This window comes from Prinia subflava, chromosome 11 (assembly GCF_021018805.1).
Source record: "Prinia subflava isolate CZ2003 ecotype Zambia chromosome 11, Cam_Psub_1.2, whole genome shotgun sequence".
NCBI classification, from domain to species: Eukaryota; Metazoa; Chordata; class Aves; order Passeriformes; family Cisticolidae; genus Prinia; species Prinia subflava.
In genome coordinates this window covers 22,874,200-22,892,364 of record NC_086257.1, presented here as the reverse complement: position 1 = coordinate 22,892,364, position 18,165 = coordinate 22,874,200, and the positions used below count along the sequence as shown (strand labels likewise).

At 42.5% G+C, this 18,165-nt stretch overlaps 1 protein-coding gene across 4 annotated transcripts in view; it reads right to left on the bottom strand.

Moving 5' to 3' along the window:
* Window positions 1–18,165, bottom strand: part of BCHE (butyrylcholinesterase) — a 44,426-nt gene that overhangs the window by 8,321 nt on the left and 17,940 nt on the right. For all 4 annotated transcript variants that reach the window (XM_063408380.1, XM_063408381.1, XM_063408382.1 and 1 more), the window contains exon 2: window positions 15,177–16,698. In XM_063408380.1, coding sequence (XP_063264450.1) covers window positions 15,177–16,693 — 1,517 coding nt within the window. In that variant the 5' untranslated portion in view covers window positions 16,694–16,698. The remainder of the gene's footprint in view (window positions 1–15,176; window positions 16,699–18,165) is intronic.

Here is an 18,165-nt window from a genome sequence, read left to right as displayed (position 1 = left end):
TAAATGTGTAGGAGAACAACAAAATGGGCTAAAGTGTTACATTAGGGAACAAATAAAACAGAACATGAATTTCAGGAAAATAAGTAGATTTGTATTTCAAACAGATCACCATAGCTCAGAAGAGGTTAAGAATAAAAGCTAAACTTTTAATTTCAGTGCAAGCACAAGGAGCCATTTTCTTTCCTAGAAGCTGATGTCAAGGAATCTGGGATTTAGGGCAGAGCAACAGCAACTGATGATGGTTGGAGGGATAAATTAACCCTGAGCTGAGTTCATTTGGTTCTCTCTACTTTACTTTTCACCAGGCAGAAGGCAAAGAAGAGTCCAGGGAGTGGAGCCCATTTGGGTTCTGCATCCTGAGAGAGGCAACAAGGCAGAAGGTGTGGGTGGGAGCACTCAGAGCACAAGATGCTGAAGCAATACTGATATCTCTTAGTTAATTCCAAATTAATTGAGTTTTCAGCCCATGTTTTTGTGTTCTGGGGTCTTTGGCATTGGCTGCTTCAAGAAGCAGTGTTGGAATAAGAGCTTCAGGCTGTCATTTCCTGAGCTGCTCCCTTCTCCACCGATTTTTCTTGACTAATTCAGCTCTGATTAACCCACGGCACCTTTTTCAAGTGCACATTTATTTGTGGCTCCTGAGAACGATGACTTAAGCAGAGCTGACTTGCACTTCAGTTCAAGATCAGGACGCTAATGGTGCTGTCAGTATTCATTTAACAGCTTTTATGCTATGAAATAAATCATGACATCCCACATTATAATTTACAGGTGTGTGGGGGGATTACACAATGCCTCGATGGCGACAGAGGTATTTTACTGAAGAAATGATTGAAAGAACTGTCAGGTGAGCGCAGCACTTTGAAGCCCATGAACCTGCTGATTACGACAATCTCTGCATTTCTAGGAAGTTTACTGTTCAAAGAAATGCCCAGTAATTTCCTTCTTAACTTTATTATTGAAAATTTCCCAAGTTAAAAAGCAGCTCCCAGTTGGAGCAAAAGGGAGATCACAGGAGTATAATTTGGAACGAGTTATGATTATAACCTTGTTTTTCCCTCACAATTACTGTTCATTCCTTCTTACTAATAACTTCATGATGAGAATTGCAGTGCCCAGAATGAGCTGTAAAATTCCCTGCTCTTTGCACCAAATTCAAAGTCTAATAATATTCATACAGAAGGGTAAAGCATGGTGGGAATATCTCCAGTGAGCAGACAGGAATCCAATACCCTGCACAAACTTGTCGCTGCCCATTTGGGTTTGGATGGACAATCTTTGGTGATTGATTACAGAAACCTGCTTGTACTGAAAAAAGAAAGTTCCCTTTGCATGGAGCCCTCCATTCTATTATTTTTTATCAATTCCTCAAGCCTCTGCTCTTTCATCTTCTGGTACTGCTTCATCACCTCTGCTTCAGTAATTCCAGTTTTGCCACTTCAGTGCTGGCATTGAGGCCTGATGGTGTGTCCTGAGCAGGGTTTGGGCTGTGCATCTTCAGGACAGGCTTTTATTTTGTGATTTTATCTTGTCAAATCACCTCTCTTAGACAAGATTCATTCAGAGAAGGCCCAAGTTTTGTTTGGAGAAAATCAACAAATAATATGGCTTGGAAAAGACCTGGGAAGATCCAACCTCCTGAAATGAACAGGGACATCTTCAGCTAGACCAGGAATATGAGCTCCACTCAATATCTTAGAAAGAATCTTTTTCCTTTTCCAGCCTTTTTACCATTTGCAGGAGCAAGTCTTAAGGCAATGAAGAAATACAGTTCTTTGAATTGCTCCCAGAAAAGAAATGCAAGGCAGAAAAAACAAAACTAAAGAAAACACAAAATGAAACAAAACAAAACAAAGCAAAAACAAATCAAAACAAAACAAAACTAAACACAAAATGAAACAAAAACAAAACACAAACTGAAACCACCTGTGTTCAAACTCTGGTGTAAACAGAATTTGTCTCATTCCTGCAGCAATATTTTCTCTTCGCATATGCCCTGAAATTATGGGCTGGGTTCTCTCTACTCTGGTAGTGGCACAGCCGCTCATTTATAGTAAATTATTTTGGTAAAATATGTCTTTAGGTGGAAGTTTCTTGGTTGTACTTGTTGTTACTTAGATCACCTTCTTCCCCCTTTGGGTTTTTCCATCCACAATTGCCAATAACTTTTAGTTTTCAAGATTAATTTATGGCAAGTGTACTAAATTTGATATAGGCGTGAAAAGGGTTTTGGAAGAACTTATTAACCAATCATTTCTCTGTATTTAATATTCATCTTCAGCAACTTTAGAAAGAGAAAGTTAATTTCATTCAAATGGAAAATGCAACATGAACAGAGCTCTGTTAATCATAATAAACATACATACATTACCATTCTCATTAATATGATCAATATAGCCTGAGAAACAATGCATTTTTATTAATATTCACACAGCATTACCTTTACAAATGGTTTATCATACAGATACACAAAAAAATGTAATTCATCATCTGACTGGTTTTGGTAAACATTCAGGATATAAAGTACCTGGAAAATATTCCCTTTTATTTTTTGTGAGCAAGTTCTGAACAGGAGAGTGAAAACTCATAGAGTGAATTCCACCATTACAACAGAGATTAGTCTTTTGTAGTGTGAAGTTGTATTTTGAAGAAGTTCAGAATGGAAAACACTCTCTGCTAACCCTCCTGAAAAAAAATGTTTAGGGTGTTTTAGGATTTGCCTTTGTAAGATGTGTCCTACAGTCTAGCTCAGGCTGTCCCAAGCTGTCACCACGTTCCTGTTCCACTGCTCTGTCTGTGACTCAGGTTGTGTGCTTCTCCAGAGCACAAGAAGAACAATCCCACGTCTCAGTGCCCACTGGGGTGGATGAAAGTTGGTGTTAATTCTGCTGCCCCTGTGCAGGAGGGATTGAAATCCAGGGGAGACCTGTCCCTCTCAGTGTCAGTGGGTTGGTTTCACCCTGCCTGGAGCTGCTGAAGCTCATTTCCAATTTGGCCCCTTTTCTTTTAAAAGCTGGTTTAAAGGCAGGAGAGAGGGATTTGAATCCCTTTGATTGGCTTTTGTGATCTCTGGAGGCTGTTGGGCAGCACTGGCCATCAGCTGTTTCCATGGGTGGCATTTCATGGAGAGTTACCTGGGGCACAAGAAAACCAGGAGGGGGAATGGCCTTGGAGGGAGTGCAACAGCAGAAACAACCCAAGCTCCTGCAGGTTTCCTGCAGCTGCAGTACAAAGCCTCTGAGAATAATGGAAACAGTCAGCTCAGCATCAAACAAGGAGGACAAGCTCAAAGTTTCACCCCCAGGGTAGCTCTGGGAGTAAGGGGTGCCCCTGGACATCTGATGGTTGGATGATCTTAAAGGTCCAAACCAAACAGAGGAACCTTTTCTTCTTTTCCCCCCTCACACTTTGGAAGAAAACATTTTGTTGTTTTTCCTCTTTCCCACTTGGACAGGAGGACACTCCTAATTAGCAGGAATGCTGATGAGGAGCTCCAGGCCCTCCCCGGAGCCAGAGGAGGGGAAGTGTTTGTGGCATTAGTCAGGCCAGCACAGCCAGATGTCTCACATGATTCCTGAAGGCCAGCAAGGGTGATATTTATACCTAAGCTCATTTTCCCATTGCAGCACACTGGCTGCCAGGTTCATCTCAATTTGGGGTGCTGGTGTGGTCCTTGGGGGGATGATGGGGTAGGGTTTGTAAGGCTTTGCTTGAATGGCTCCACGGGTGTAAGAAAATAGTGATCAGTTTCTGAAAATATCAATAATTAAACATTGCTCATATAACTGAAATGAAAAAAAAAAATCTCATATAATTGTTCCTTAATAAGGTGCAAAAATCCTGATTTTGTGGCATTTGAGCCTTACTGAGGTTCCCACAGTAAGGAAGGAAAGGGCTCCTCTGCCGAGCACTACGAGTGTGAGGGATGTGCAGACTCCAGTCCTCCAAACTCCCTTTTTAATCAGCTCGTTCTGGGAAGTTCATTAGAGCCTGCTGTGCTCAGTTCTCACTCCCAGATCACACACACGAGTCCATAATCCAGTGACTGCAAAGTGTCCCTGAGCCAGAGCGAAGGGAAACTGCTTTGCAAGTCCTAGCCTGGGTAAATATTATTCCTTCTGCTGATCCCTGAAGAAAGCAGCAGGATCCAGCTGGCAAAGTCCTTAACTGAGAGAAACTGGAGAAGAACCTTTGCAGCCAGGCTTTCTTACACCTTCACAGGCTAAATAAAGCTCAGGATATTCCTTCCAGATTCCAGCCTGGACACAGCAGCTGCCTGTTGAAATGCCTTTAACTATAAATTATCGTGGGATGTGCCGTTATGACCAATATCAGTTTCAGGAAATGAAGCAACAAGCTGTTGTTCCTTTTTATTCGGGTGTTTGTTATTTGTGCTATTTGCCATCGTGTTTTTTGTCTTGTGAAAAAGTCTTTTGGTCTTTTGGTCTTTTGGTCTCTCCAAAGAGCCTCATGGAGCACCCATTGAGCTGAAGCAATTCTTACTCGTGCATGTCAGAAATTCCTTCTGTGTACAGGGCAGGCCTCAAGGTATTGGTCATAAATAAAGAGTATTTGAGACATTTAGATGCAGGATGTTCTGCCTCAGCTCTTTGCTGAGCATTTGGGAGCTGGGAGCTACCAACCCCTGGCTCCTGGACAGGAGAAATAAGGAGTTTGAGCCGGAGTAACGAGTCCTGCCTGCATTTCTGACACCCCTGGGCCGTGCTGCACTGGGCTCTCTTCACCCTGAAATGTTCCAGCCCGGTTTGGGGCTGCTCCAGGAACCCCAAACCCCACACAGAGCATGGATGAGATGGGATTTTAACCCAGGGGTCTGGGACTGTCCCCCTGCTCTTTGTCAGAGTCACTGGGATGATTTCACACCTTCTCCAGCACTCAGGTTCTGGGGTCAATATTCACATTTTGTATTTATATCACTTTTGGATAAAATCGATAGAGGCAGCTTAGTCCTTCTTTATGCTGCAGGAACAACTTCACCTTTTTTTGTTCCCATGTTCCTGTAAAGTATTTTGTAAGATCCTTCTGCCCTTTTGTGTGGTATCAATTTCAGCCTTCAAGGGCCACTTTTCAAAGCTGTTATTTCTTAACAGTCTTGGCTGCAGGAAGAACTCAAATGGAGCCGTAACTTTTAGTCTTAACTTGTAGAGGTTGAAGAGGGATATTTGGAAATGGAAGAAGTTCCTGAACCCCACTGAGACCTTGAAGGAGGAACTCCCTTCCACAACAGGTAAGTAAAAGAATAAGCAGACAGGAAGGCACATGGCACTTGCCCTTTTAGTCATCCTCTGAGGCTCTTTTATCTCCTCTGCCACCCCTCTTCCTCCTCACGACCTGGAAAAACACAAACTTACAAAACATCTTAACCAGGCTTATCCCTGGAACAAACCAGGGCTTCATCAGAAACAAAAAAACAGAGCGTGAAAGGAGAGAAAAATGCTTTTATAGCCATAAAACTATTAATACTGTGTTTAAAATTCCCAGTGTGTTTGGTAAAATTTGTCAGCCCAGCTGGTTCTGAGGAAGAGTAAATACTGTGCTCATGGATATTATTGCTGGTTCCATTCCTCCCGTTCTCTGCCATTAATAAAGTTCATCCCAGGCACTCAGAAATTGTTGGATAAATGTGTTCAATGCTTTTCTTATCTCTAGAGACTAAATTTGCAATTGAGACTGCGTAGTTGATGCTACACCAGGATATGATATCTGAGATTTGTTTTCAATGGAAATTGCCCTAATCATGATTTATTTTCAGGATGGATGCTCCACAGAGCCCTGCACCAACCAAAATCCTCTGGATTCATCGTGTCCTGATGGATTTCATCACAGTGGCATTTTTCTTTATATTTTCTACTACTGTTTTATTTCTGTGAGTGGGAGGAAGTGCATGAGTCACAAACTTTCACGACCATGTAATCTAGGCCAAATTGAGCACTCCTAAAAATGAAACTATTGGGTAGCTTTCAGGAGGGGGAACTTGTGTTACTGCTTCATCAGCAACAGAACCACTGCAGCTTCGTGCTGGGAGATGTAAACAAGAATACAGAGTGCTCTCAACCCCCTCCCCAAATATATAATAATAATAATAATAATAGTAATAATAATAATAATTTCTTATTGTATCAATTCATCGTAGGTTGGACATTTACAAGTGGAAATTGCATATTACTTCCTTTGATAAAGAAATATGAATTATTTCCCATTCTTGTAACTTTTTCTGAGTCTTTCTTTTGAACTGCAGAAGAGGGAGATCTCCAAATACCAGCAGGTGGACTGGGAGCCATGGAAGGGTTGCTCTTAAGAAGAAATAATATGAAAAGAGAGAAGGAACCTGTTTAAAGTTTTTCTCTTTCAAAATTGAGAGGGTTTTGTGGAAATTATTGTATGCAGACCACTTTATTACTAGGGAAAAAAATCAATGGTTAAACATTTGAGAATTTCCATTTGTTCAGAAAATTCACTTGGACGTTGCACGATGAATAAGATCCATGAGAGGCAGATATTTAAAAGTTCATTAAAATGAAAAACTTCATTAGAATTTTAAAAATCACTGTATTTAAACAGCTGTTTCTGTGGGAAAAGGGATCTCTCAGGTGTAAATTTGAGGTAATGCTCTTTAGGGTTTATATTTTATGAAATTAAGAAGTTCTCTTATGTTCCTGCAAGGAAAGGTCGAGGACACAGATGGTGGCCAGAGGTGTCTGGGAAAGCAGAGAATGGCAGCTTTCAATTTTATATTCCTATAGAATTGTGTAACATCACCAACTGAAAGCAGAAAATGCCCAATTTCTACAACACAGCTTCATATTCTTGGGGACAGGATCTCCCAAATCCCAGCACTGAATTTCCAACTCCATCTCCCCACCACTGCCTTCCCCTGCAGCTGATTGAAAACAGAATTAAACACCATATTGAGCTCCCTTCAAAAATGTGGTGTTAGGTAACCTCTGCTGCTCCTCATTTCCTCTCCTCTCGCCTTTGCCACTTCCCTGGAACAGCCAATCTCTGGCGTTGGGGAGTAAATTAAAATGTGCTCTGAAAGGTTTCCATCCCTCCCACGAAACTCCTCAGCATCACTTCAGATTAGTGTTCCAGAACCACCTGGAAAAATGGGGTTTGCAGACCTTTCCAACTTCCATTTCTGTCTTCTGGTGATGAAACAAGGACTGAGCTGCAGAAAAGCAGCACGGAAGAGGAGGGGTCCTTAAAAGCTGAGTGCCAGCATTAATTAGAATTTCTCAGTGCCTTTTGGGATCACGTGTTTACACACCTGTAAAGTACATTCTCTCTGAAGTGCCTGGCTTTATATGTGAACCTGCCTCAGACACATTTCATTATAAGTCCATGTGTGCCTTTCCCTCACTTCTCTTTTCACAGATCTGTTCTTCCCCTGAAAGTCTTTCAGACATTCTCTTCTGTCATATTTCAATCTCTCTTTTAGTTCTTTCTTCTTTGTGCATTTCTTGGTCACCTGATGTCTTGCATCAGTTACATTTCCCTCTCTTGCTTTGCCATTTTCTTTACTCACCACCAAACACTAAATTATTTCCATCCAGTCTTCTTATGCCCACTCCCAAATCTGAGGTGGCAATCATACCATGGTTTTATTTCACTCTTGAAATAAAAGACACTTTTATTTCTTTTCATGCCTCTCCTTTCTCCAGAATGTGTCCATGTACTCTTTGCCAGGCCCTTGGGACATCAGGGGACCCTGTCCAGGCTCTTCAACCTGTCTCAGTTATGAGGAAAGGCAGAGCCACATCCAAGATTGGATCCATTAAATCACTGAATTAGGCTGGAAAGACCTTCAGGATCTTTAAGTCCAGCTGCTGACCCAGCACTGCCAAGGCCACCACTGTCCCGTGTCCCCAAGTGCCACATCCACATAGATTTTAAATCCCCCAAGGGGAGGGGACTGCACCACAGTTCTGGGCAGATCTTGCCAGGGCAGGACATCCCTTTCCATGAGAAATTTTTCCTGATATCCAACCTACCCTATCCAACCTGGCTGTCCCCTCCTGTCAGGAGCTGTGCAGAGCCACAAGGGCCCCCTGAGCCTCCTTTTCTCCAGGCTGAGCCCCTTCCCAGCTCCCTCAGCCCCTCCTGGGGCTCCAGAACCTTCCCCAGCTCCATTTCTTTCTCCAGACACTCTGCAGCCCCTCAGATCTCCCTCTCTTCCAGGGCCCAGGGGTTCACCTTGCTCAGCCCCAGGCCTGTGAATCACCACTGATGGTTTTGATCTCTCAGCCTTTGACAGCCGAATTCGAGTTTACCCCGCTCCACAAAGCACTGCCAGTGTTCCCTTCCAGGCAATCCTCTACATTTCAGCTCTAGGTTTGAGTTTTTTCTCACTCAAAGACTCCCACAATATTTGGACGTTTCCTTCAGAGATGTTCTCATCTCCTGTTTGAAAACAATGGTTTGACTCATCTGCTGGAGGGAGTGAAATCCGCATGGACAGAACGGCGTTTGCTGCACATGCGGAAAGGAGCCAGACAGCTTCTTGTAATTTGCAATATTTGTCATAAAATTAAACCAATCTCAATAATTTGTATCTCAGACTTATTTTCAAAAGACATCTGAATCGAGTACTCCTGTTTTCAGTTTTGAAATTCAATGACAGATTCCAAGCTGGAGAGGCAGAGCTGCCTGCCAAGGTGAGTCTCTGGTTGCTGAGATTTTCCATGATCCACTGTTTCCTATTAGTTTGCTAAAAAGGTGTTGCCATTACTGTTTCTGAATATAACAATGGATGTAAACTCTGGTAAAGATGATGAGTCACTTCTAAGAACTCTAAACTGAAGGTGGAAAAATAGGAGTAAATTTTCTTAATTTTTTTTCCCTTTTTTTTTTTTTCCAAGACTGTAATTTCTGCAATTTCTGTGCATGGCTCAGAAATTAGTCACATGAAAGACAGTGAATGAGAATAAAGGTGTCCTTTTGGGTCATAATGAAAGCTTTGATTTTCCCTAACATGGAAAAGTGTTTCAATATACATTTTTGTATTTTTGGGAACCTCTCTCTTGCTTTGTTCATACTCCTTTTTTTTTTTTTTTTTAATCCAGGAATCTTTTCTTCTGGATTCTTGACCTGATCAGGAAAAATCACTTGTTAAGATGAAAAATTAATTTTTCTGGAAGGGGGTGAGACCTCAGGAGCAGCAGCCTCAGGGGAAGGCTCCCCTTGGTCACCCTGAGCTCTGGAGAGTTTGAAGACCCTGAGAGGACCAAAGTGACTCCAACCCAAAAACTTTCCTCTATCCCTATGAACCCGAGTGACTCTATGGCAGAAATACAACCCACAGTAAATTTCTTCCCTTGAAATAGTTCAGAGGGACATAAAACTTCCAACTTCCTGAAGTATAAGGAAATTAAAAGTGGTTGGAGTTTTTTATTTTTATTTTTTCCCCGTATATTCAGTGCTTCCCACACCCAGAGTATATAGGTCCCCAGTTCAAGCTCTGCCTGGACTCTATATGAGGCTGTTGGTTTTGTTCTCACTGCTCTGAAACGACTCTCTATAAACAGGTTGTGATAAGTTGGTAACAAAAGCACTGAGATTTATTATGTGTCTGCCCGTGGAACATCATGGAAAGGCAATAATAACCAGACAAAGTGTTTCACAGCTTTAGTGGGACAATCAAAGCCTCACAAATTCCCCCTAAAACATAGGAGGGAATATTTCAAAGGCTTCACTTTATAGAAAAAGCTGCAAAGATTTGTTTCAGCAGTTGTAAAACTGGCAGGGAGACAAGTTTTGCCCGTTTCCTTTTATCCGAAACATTTTTCACAAAGCCTTAAAAAATATTATCTTTGTGTGCTCCATTATATTCTTGCTTGAGTTTTCAGCTCATCTGATTTGTCTGGCTCTTGTTGCTTTGCATCTCTCATGACTAAAGAACACAGAACCCAAACCTAATGGTTAAAGGAATGGAAAAGGCACCCACAGATTTGGGATCCCACCTCGTTATTCAGGATAAATGGAATTTCCTCTTCCCAGACCTGGCAGAACATCCTGGGCCTTGGGATCTGTAGGACCTGTTAGTGTCACCTGCCTGCTTCCAAAAGCTTTCTGAAGTGTAACAAAAGCGTGGCAGAAAAAGGAACTTATATTTTGTATTTAAATATAAAATTTATATTTATATTTTTTTCGTCAGTGTGGCTTAAAATCAAGGGTACTGGGGAGAATTTAGGAACAGGCCGCTGAAAATTAACAATATTGTTAAAATAAATGTTATTTCCACACAGACATAATCATACCTGACCTGATCCAGCCCTTTTTATGTCAGCACATTACAGTTTCCTATTGAATCAAATCTGCCCATCTCTCTTTGTCTAACTGTGATGATATCTGGTATTTTATCAAATGGTTTTGAGGCTATGACTTGATATTCAACTGCCAATACTCCTAAATGCAAGAATAAGCTGAGGAGACCCCAGGTGAAGGTGAAGGGAGGAATTTAACCTCAAAGTGTAAATCCAGAACTTAGATTTTGGAATCTGTTCTTCCTTATAACCCAAACATTTTATTAGACCTGGAATAATAAATCTCTTTGTCTGGAATAATAAGTCTCTTTCTTTCCTTGCTGGTAGAACAAGGATTTTTCAGGGTTTGATGAAAAAGGGTTTGCTCTTTCAAGGTTCAAATGTATGAAAAATGAAAGTATTTTATGGAATATCTTAATGGCACTAGGAATGGCTGGGATATTTGATCAAACTTGCTTGATACCCAAATTCAGTCATGAAAAAGACCTTTTTGAGCAGGGTCTTCACAGAATATGTAAATACTAAAAATGTCTGTCCTAAAAATGACACTATTCCCTGGGATCCAGAGGGGAAATATTGGAGTCTAACAGCAGCAGCAGCTCCAGGGCTCACAGGAGAAATGTGTGCTCCTGAATCCTGAATCCTCTACATCTCCATCCCAGTTTATATTCAAAACTAGAAATGCCTGTAATTTTCCAGGAAATAATAATAATGGTCAGTAATCACTGATGTCTGTTTCTAGCCAGGATGTGAAATGGGAAGTGTCCAGAGATTTGGAAAATTGCATCCACTCCTGCTGAGGATTGTGGAGGACTAGGAAACCCCTGGGTTGGCTGACAGAGACCTCTTAGTTACTGAGAAATGCAGAAATCAAGGATTTCACACTCTTGGGATGCTTTGAAGGAGACACTTTCTGTCCCTAACACCTTTTCCTTTGTCCCTATATGACATTAAGGAGTTCTCACAAATTTTCTTTGCTTTTATCCCTCCAGTTCTCTCTCCCATCTCTCTGTGGAGGAAGGGGACAGCAGTTTTGTGGGGCATAGCTGCTGGCTGGGGTTAAACCATGACAGAAACAGAAAACGCTCCTAAGTGTGTCATATTTTTGATTTTCATATCATTATTTTTATCCCTCACACGATGATAAAACTCAGAGATCACTAAGGTCAAAGTCTGGGCTTGAAGGTCCCTCCTGAGAAGCAGCTCTGGCACCTCTCAGTCCCTCCCAGCCAGAAAACACCAGGAAAAACAGGATTTCTCCCAGTTTTGTTGACTCTACTTCATCTCCTTTCCTCTGCAGGCTGCTCTCCCCTCCCTTGTGCTTTTGTACTTCAGCACATTAGAATATTAGGTCAAACACCCTCACTAAAAAATGGGCTGTACAATATTTCTCATTTTTGCTTGATTTTCCTCTTCATCTGCTGGAGACATCAATGGTAATTTTCCCCTCAGAGGTTTGCCCTTTGATCATGCCAGATTTTCCTATAAAAACTATGTCAAAGCAGGGCTTCCCCAGCTCCTGGTAAATGTTTGCTGTGCTCAAATGTTCTGGGGGAAAAAAATTGTTTATTGATCTTGGAATTATCAGGAATTTTTAGTACTTGCACACTCTGAATAATGGGGCAGAGAGCTTTAGGTGTCTCTGCTCTGGATAATGAGTAAAAGGTCACATGGAGAGTAAATCCTGATTTTTTACTAACACAGAAATGGCTGGATTGTTTTGTTTTTCCCAGTAGTGATGGTTTGGATCCTCGTGGTGGGAGCAGAGGGAGGGATTATTTGCTGTTTGCTGTGGAAGCCACTTGAAATTCAATCTGTGGAGTAATCTAATTATAGTGTGAATGATGATCAGAGTAGGTGACAGGACTGCCTTCCACAAACCTCAACCTGAATGTACCTTATGTTGTCTAATTTTAGGAGCTGCAGTGACAGGAACAGGGTTTTGTAGAGCAGGTTATTGAGATTTATATACATATATACACACATAAAAGTTATATACATGAAAATTAAATATATACTTAATCCAGTGGAAACCGATAGTTCAAAGCAATGTAAATATTGCTCTGCAAAATCAAATATAGACCTGAATTTGTCTTTTTCCACCAAGCAATAGTTCTGCTCAATGGCAGGATGTCCCTGGTGGGAGATCCTGGCTGCAGCTCCTTGAGGGCAGGATGGGGAGCTGCAGGGTGGAGTAAGGAACTTTCAGTTTGCAGGGTGGAGTAAGGAGCTTTCACTCAGTTTGCAAGGTGGAGTAAGGAACTTTCACTCAGTTTGCAAGGTGGAGTAAAGAGCTTTCACTCAGTTTGCAAGGTGGAGTAAAGAGCTTTCACTCAGTTTGCAGGGTGGAGTAAAGAGCTTTCACTCAGTTTGCAAGGTGGAGTAAGGAGCTTTCACTCAGTTTGCAAGGTGGAGTATGGAGTTTTCACTCAGTTTGCAAGGTGGAGTAAAGAGCTTTCACTCAGTTTGCAAGGTGGAGTAAGGAATTTTCACTCAGTCTGCCCTGCACCAAGGGCCTGGTGACACCAGCCCCAAAGGATCGGGGTCACAGAATGTCTTTATGGTGTAGGAAGAGTTCCCAAGCCTTTCCCAACGTCAGAATTCATCTTGGGAATCTATCAGATGCGTGTTTGGCATTGATAAATCAACCTCACAGCTCAATTCCAGACTGTGAACCCCACTGAAAGCTCTGCTCTCCCCACCTGACTCACACAGAGGGGTGTGCTCAGGCTCTGAGCAGAGAGGGAGGCAGGAAGAGCTCGTGGATTAAATTTTAGATTACATTTTACAGTAATTAAACCTGTATGAAAGCATTATGCAGTGAATGAGTACAGCTATTGGTACAGTTATTCTCTGTGTTTTAATATGCTCATTTCATCTGGTAAGAAAAATATTACAAGCTCCAGCATATGAAGGGGTTGGGAGTTGTTAAGGTAATTAATCCTCCTACAAATCAAGGCAGTCAGTCAATCAATCAATCAATCAATCACACACATTGATAAATAAATCTGTTAAAAATGCACATAAAAATAAGCAGTAAGTTCACCATGGAAGATGAGGTGAAGGGACAACACAGGGCTGGGGGTTGGCTGCCACCAAGTTTGGGGTGTCCTGGAGCTGGAGAGAGCCCAAGCAGTGAGAGGAACATGGATTTGGGATGGATGGGGGAGCCTTTGGAAAATGGCAGCTCCAGGATAACACCACAAAGCACAAACATAAATGGATATAAAGGGAATATCCAATCCCATTTATGGGATGGATTTCATCCATCCAATATATTGGATAGATCCAATTTAACCAATGTATTGGATGGATAAAAAGGGAATATCACATTGAACTGGAAGGGAGAGGGGACACCTGGAATTACAACTCCATGGGGATGACAGTGTTTAATTCTGGCAGAGAAAGTTCCAACAAGGAACAGATTGATACAAGAATGAATCACAGATTTAAAGGTGGAGCGTTATTATTTGAGAAAAAGCACATTAGTGCAAGTCTCAAGGGTATGACTTGTTTCTTTAACAAACAAATAAAAAAAGTAAAGGATTATTTTAATAGATCCTGAATAATCCACCTCTATATGGAACAAAAGTCATAAAATGAATCTTAGAAATTGTCAAACCAAATGTAAAACCTGGAAAAAGTAGAGTTAGAATAGGCAAATTCAGTCTAGAAACACTTTTATAATGTAACACTTTAAGTGGAATTAAGATTTAAAACAACCTAACAATGTTTGTTCTGGATTTTTAATCAGTGGAAACATTTTTAATCAGTGGGAGCATTTCATTCCTACCTGTGTTTTGTGTTATGTACAAGGTTGGGTGGACTAAATGAGCACAGTGGTCCCCTCTGGTTTCTAATCTATTAAAAAAATTAATTAGATCCTGTTCCAATGTTGATTTCAGCCTTTACAAATCTATATATCCTTGACAAATCAAACAAAAGATCCACTTTAGAAACAGAATTAATGCAGGATTTTAACATTAAAGTTAAAGAAATGTTTTTAGAGTGTGAATTAACTGGTTGTGTGTTCTCCAAGGCACAGATTTTTGTATATATAATCTTCTCAGGAGAGAGCACAAACCAGGCTTCTGGAAAAAGATACCTCCCCTTCCCACCAGGCTTGGGACTAATCCTACATGATTGTCGTGGTGGGGGCTGCCTTTGTTACTGCTCTGAAATGTTTTCATTTCAAACTGAGCATCTCACTGAGAGCCTCCAGCCCTGCAGAGAGGAGCAAGGGCTGCCTCACTTCTCCTGGCTCCAGGTGCAGAGGGCTTGGATTTAATCCATTCCAAACACCCCGGTGAAATATTCTTATCTGCTCCTTGTGCAGGCTGGGCCATGTTTCACTTCAAGACGAGTGGACTGGAATTGGAGAGTGATTTTTCGTGGGTTTGCACTCACAGCACACGGGGAGGAGAGGCTTTCTGAAATCCCAATCTCTTCATCATGTGAACAAAACACGCCTGCCTGTTATACACCTGAATGTTCGGAGCAAATTACATCCTCAAGGAAATTGCGCCTTTTTTCCTCCTACTTCTACTGCTGGAAGTCTTTTCTAGTGTTTGAAATATTTTGCTTCTAACACTTGAAACCATTACCTGCCTTTGGAACAACTGCTGCGCTGGAAAAGAAATGTCTTTTATTTGCTTTTATGGGTGGATAAACTTTGTTCCCTTTAGCTTGTTCAATACAGGGAGCAACACATCAACAGTTTATTTTATTAAAACAGCGTTTTCATCAGAACGGAAACAGGAATTCTGGATAACTGAACAATTAATCTATTTCCATCTTTCCAGTCAGGCTCCAAGGCAGCATTGAAACAACAAGTCAAGCTTCTTCCCCTGGTGAAACAACATCCAACCAACCAAACTCCCAGAGTGCACTTACCCAGTTTTGGCAAAAGTTGCCCAGTATCTCATCATGGAGCGGCTCAGGAGCTCCTCAGCTTTGGTGTAATTCACTCTCCTCTCCAGGGGCAGCCCGAACACAAACTCGATCTCGTAGCCGTGCAGGACCCCCATCCACTCGGGCCAGGGCAGCTTGGAGGAGCGGTGCTCAAAGAAGTAGAAGAACAGGGGGTGCCCCAGCTGGGCGAAGCTGGCGGCGAATTCCACCACGGGGCAGATGATGTTGTAGTCCCCGACAGCGTCGTCGATGGCATCCCGGTAGTGCTCCGGCTTTCCCACGTTTTCCCAGTCCGTGTACTGGAAGATGATGGATTCTATGGCAAGTTTGCTCACCCCTGGGAAGGCCAGAGTTAAAGCTGCCTCGAACTGGGTTTTGTTGATGAAGCCATCGCTGTCCTTGTCGAGGCCAGGGACTCCGTATGCCAGAAATGATAGCCCTTCGTCTTTGTTAACACCCGCCAAGACCTGGGTCTGTTTGAAAAGACCCTTCTCCATCAACACTTCTGGCATGTCCACCAGAAAATCCCCATCCACGCTCGGACAGAAATATATTTGTAAAAAAGAACCGTGTGGAACGACAAATCTTTCATTTTCCAGGATTTCCTTTGGGTCCTTGTCTTGGAGGCAGAGAATGAGCTCTGACTCGTTGCTGGTGGGGCACTGGAGCTGTCTGGCCAAAGCCACTGCTCTGCTCCTGGCCTCAGAAGAGGTAATTGCAGCCCAGGGTGCATTTGGAGACCCACTCTGCAGGATGGCCCTGGTGAATAAAGGGTGACTTCCAGGAGAAATGAGGTGATAGGTGACAGAGGCTGAGCCAGCGCTCTCTCCAAACAGAGTCACGCTTTTGGGGTTGCCTCCAAAGGCTGCTATGTTCTCCTGGACCCACTGAAGTGCCAACCTTTGATCAAACAAACCTGCATTTCCAGGAGCTTTCTGGTTTCCTGGCAAAGACAGAAATCCCAGTGCACCAGTCCTGTAGTTCATGGAAACCACAACCACTCTTTCCACCCTGGCCAGAAACTTCCCATCGTAGACAGGCAGGGAGGTGGACCCAGTCTCGAAGCCACCGCCATAAATCCACACCATGACCGTGGCGTTCTTGGGCTTGGGGGAAGGAGTCCACACATTCAGGTACAGACAGTCCTCACTCAGGTTGGTTTTTGGGTTCCACATCTCTGACCCAGCAAACCCCGGGTAAGTTGTGTCTATGGGCTGGTAACAGGAGTTGGCGTGTCTGGTGGCGTCCCAAACCTCTGCCCATTTCTCCCGAGGCTCTGGCTTCTGGAAGCGCAGCCTCCCGAGGGGGGGCTGCCCGTAAGGGATTCCCAGGAAGGCTGTGACTGTCCCCCCCAGCACCTGCAGGCTGGTCCCCCTGACCTTGCCCTTCTTGGTTGCAATGATGTTCTCCTCAGGCACCGCACTCCTGGCCAGCATGGGCAGGAGAAGAAATCCCGTCAGGAATCCGGCAGAGAGACTCGGACTGTTTGTCCAGATCATGATGCCTGGAACACAGGATGAAAAATTAATTCAGAATTAGTGTTGCAGTGTGTTAGTACCAAAATGGTCTGTTAAATAAGGGTGTAGGTCATCCCAGGGGCACTGAAAATGAGAAGGTGATACCACACAAGGTATAGAAGTTTTTAACTGTAAGTTCTTACTGGTTATTTGTATTGTAAAGATTGTGTTCAGAATTTAGTATTTGGTCACAACTGTTGAACTGAGGAAGACAAACCAGGAGAGATGAAATCATACAAGCAGGCTCTGACCACTGCAGAAGATTTACCCACCAACCAAAACCTGTATGAATAATTTCTTCTAAGATCTTGTTTTCCTAGAGCACCTTAACCAAACTGACAACCAGCAGAGTAATATGAAGCAGTCATAATTCTACTGTTTAGAATTAACATTAAAATTCTAAAACATCAAGGATTTTTGAATATTTGAAGATAGTGCCTAATAATTTGGGTACGGTCTGCTCTTTCCTTTCTGAGAACTTTTCCAAGAGATTATCAGTGTTACCTTAAAGCTAAGTATTTAAATGATCATTATGTATCACATTTAAGGACCCTAATAATCTTATTTACCCCAACCTTTTCAAATAAAACCTCAGCACTATCCCCTTGAAACTGAAAATTCACAAAAAAGCCTGTTTGCATAAATTTATTTTTATGCTTTACATATCTGAAAATGCTCAACAAAGCTCCTCCTTTTTTTTTTTTTTTTTTTTTTTTTTTTTTTTGTTTGCCTGTTTGCCTGTCACACATCGCATGCTCTGTCCTGTCCCCTTAAACAGGCCATTCTTTGTTAATGAGGAGCACTCGTGTCCATAAAAGGAATGAGGATAATTACTCTGGCAAATACAGCTGTGGCCTAATTTGAGCTCCTCCTGCTTTGCCTGTTCTTGGAAAGAAAATGCAGCAGGGGGGAGGAAGAAAAGATTTTGTGCAAAGGGGTTCCTAACTTTGAGACAGCATCAAAGGAGCAGGGAGGAGTCTTCAGGGACAATATTTTTAGCATTCATCTAAACAGACAGAAAATAGATAAATTTTAGAAAACATAAACATTTATGCTGTGTTTGTTTTGTTAAAATAAAATGGGTGAGGCTGGGAAGGGAGGTGATTGACTCCAGAGCTGGTCCTACACTCCACCAAGTCTTGAGCTTGATTGACAGAAACCTGCAATTGTTCCATTTTTTGTTAAACATTAGAGGTGTGATTTGTTAGCTCACAGGGTCCAGCAGCTCCCAAGGAGTTTGGGTCAGCACAGCTCGCCCTGGCATGGGCAGGAGGCTCAGTCACACATTCACTGGTTTTGGCTCCCCTCTCGCTGTGCCAGGCATGGAATTATGGAATGTCCTGAGCTGGAAAGGCCCCACAGGGATCATCCAGCCCAGCCCCTGTCCCTGCACAGAATCCCCAACAATCCCACCCTGGGCATCCCTGGGAGCATTGTCCAAACCCTCCTGGAGC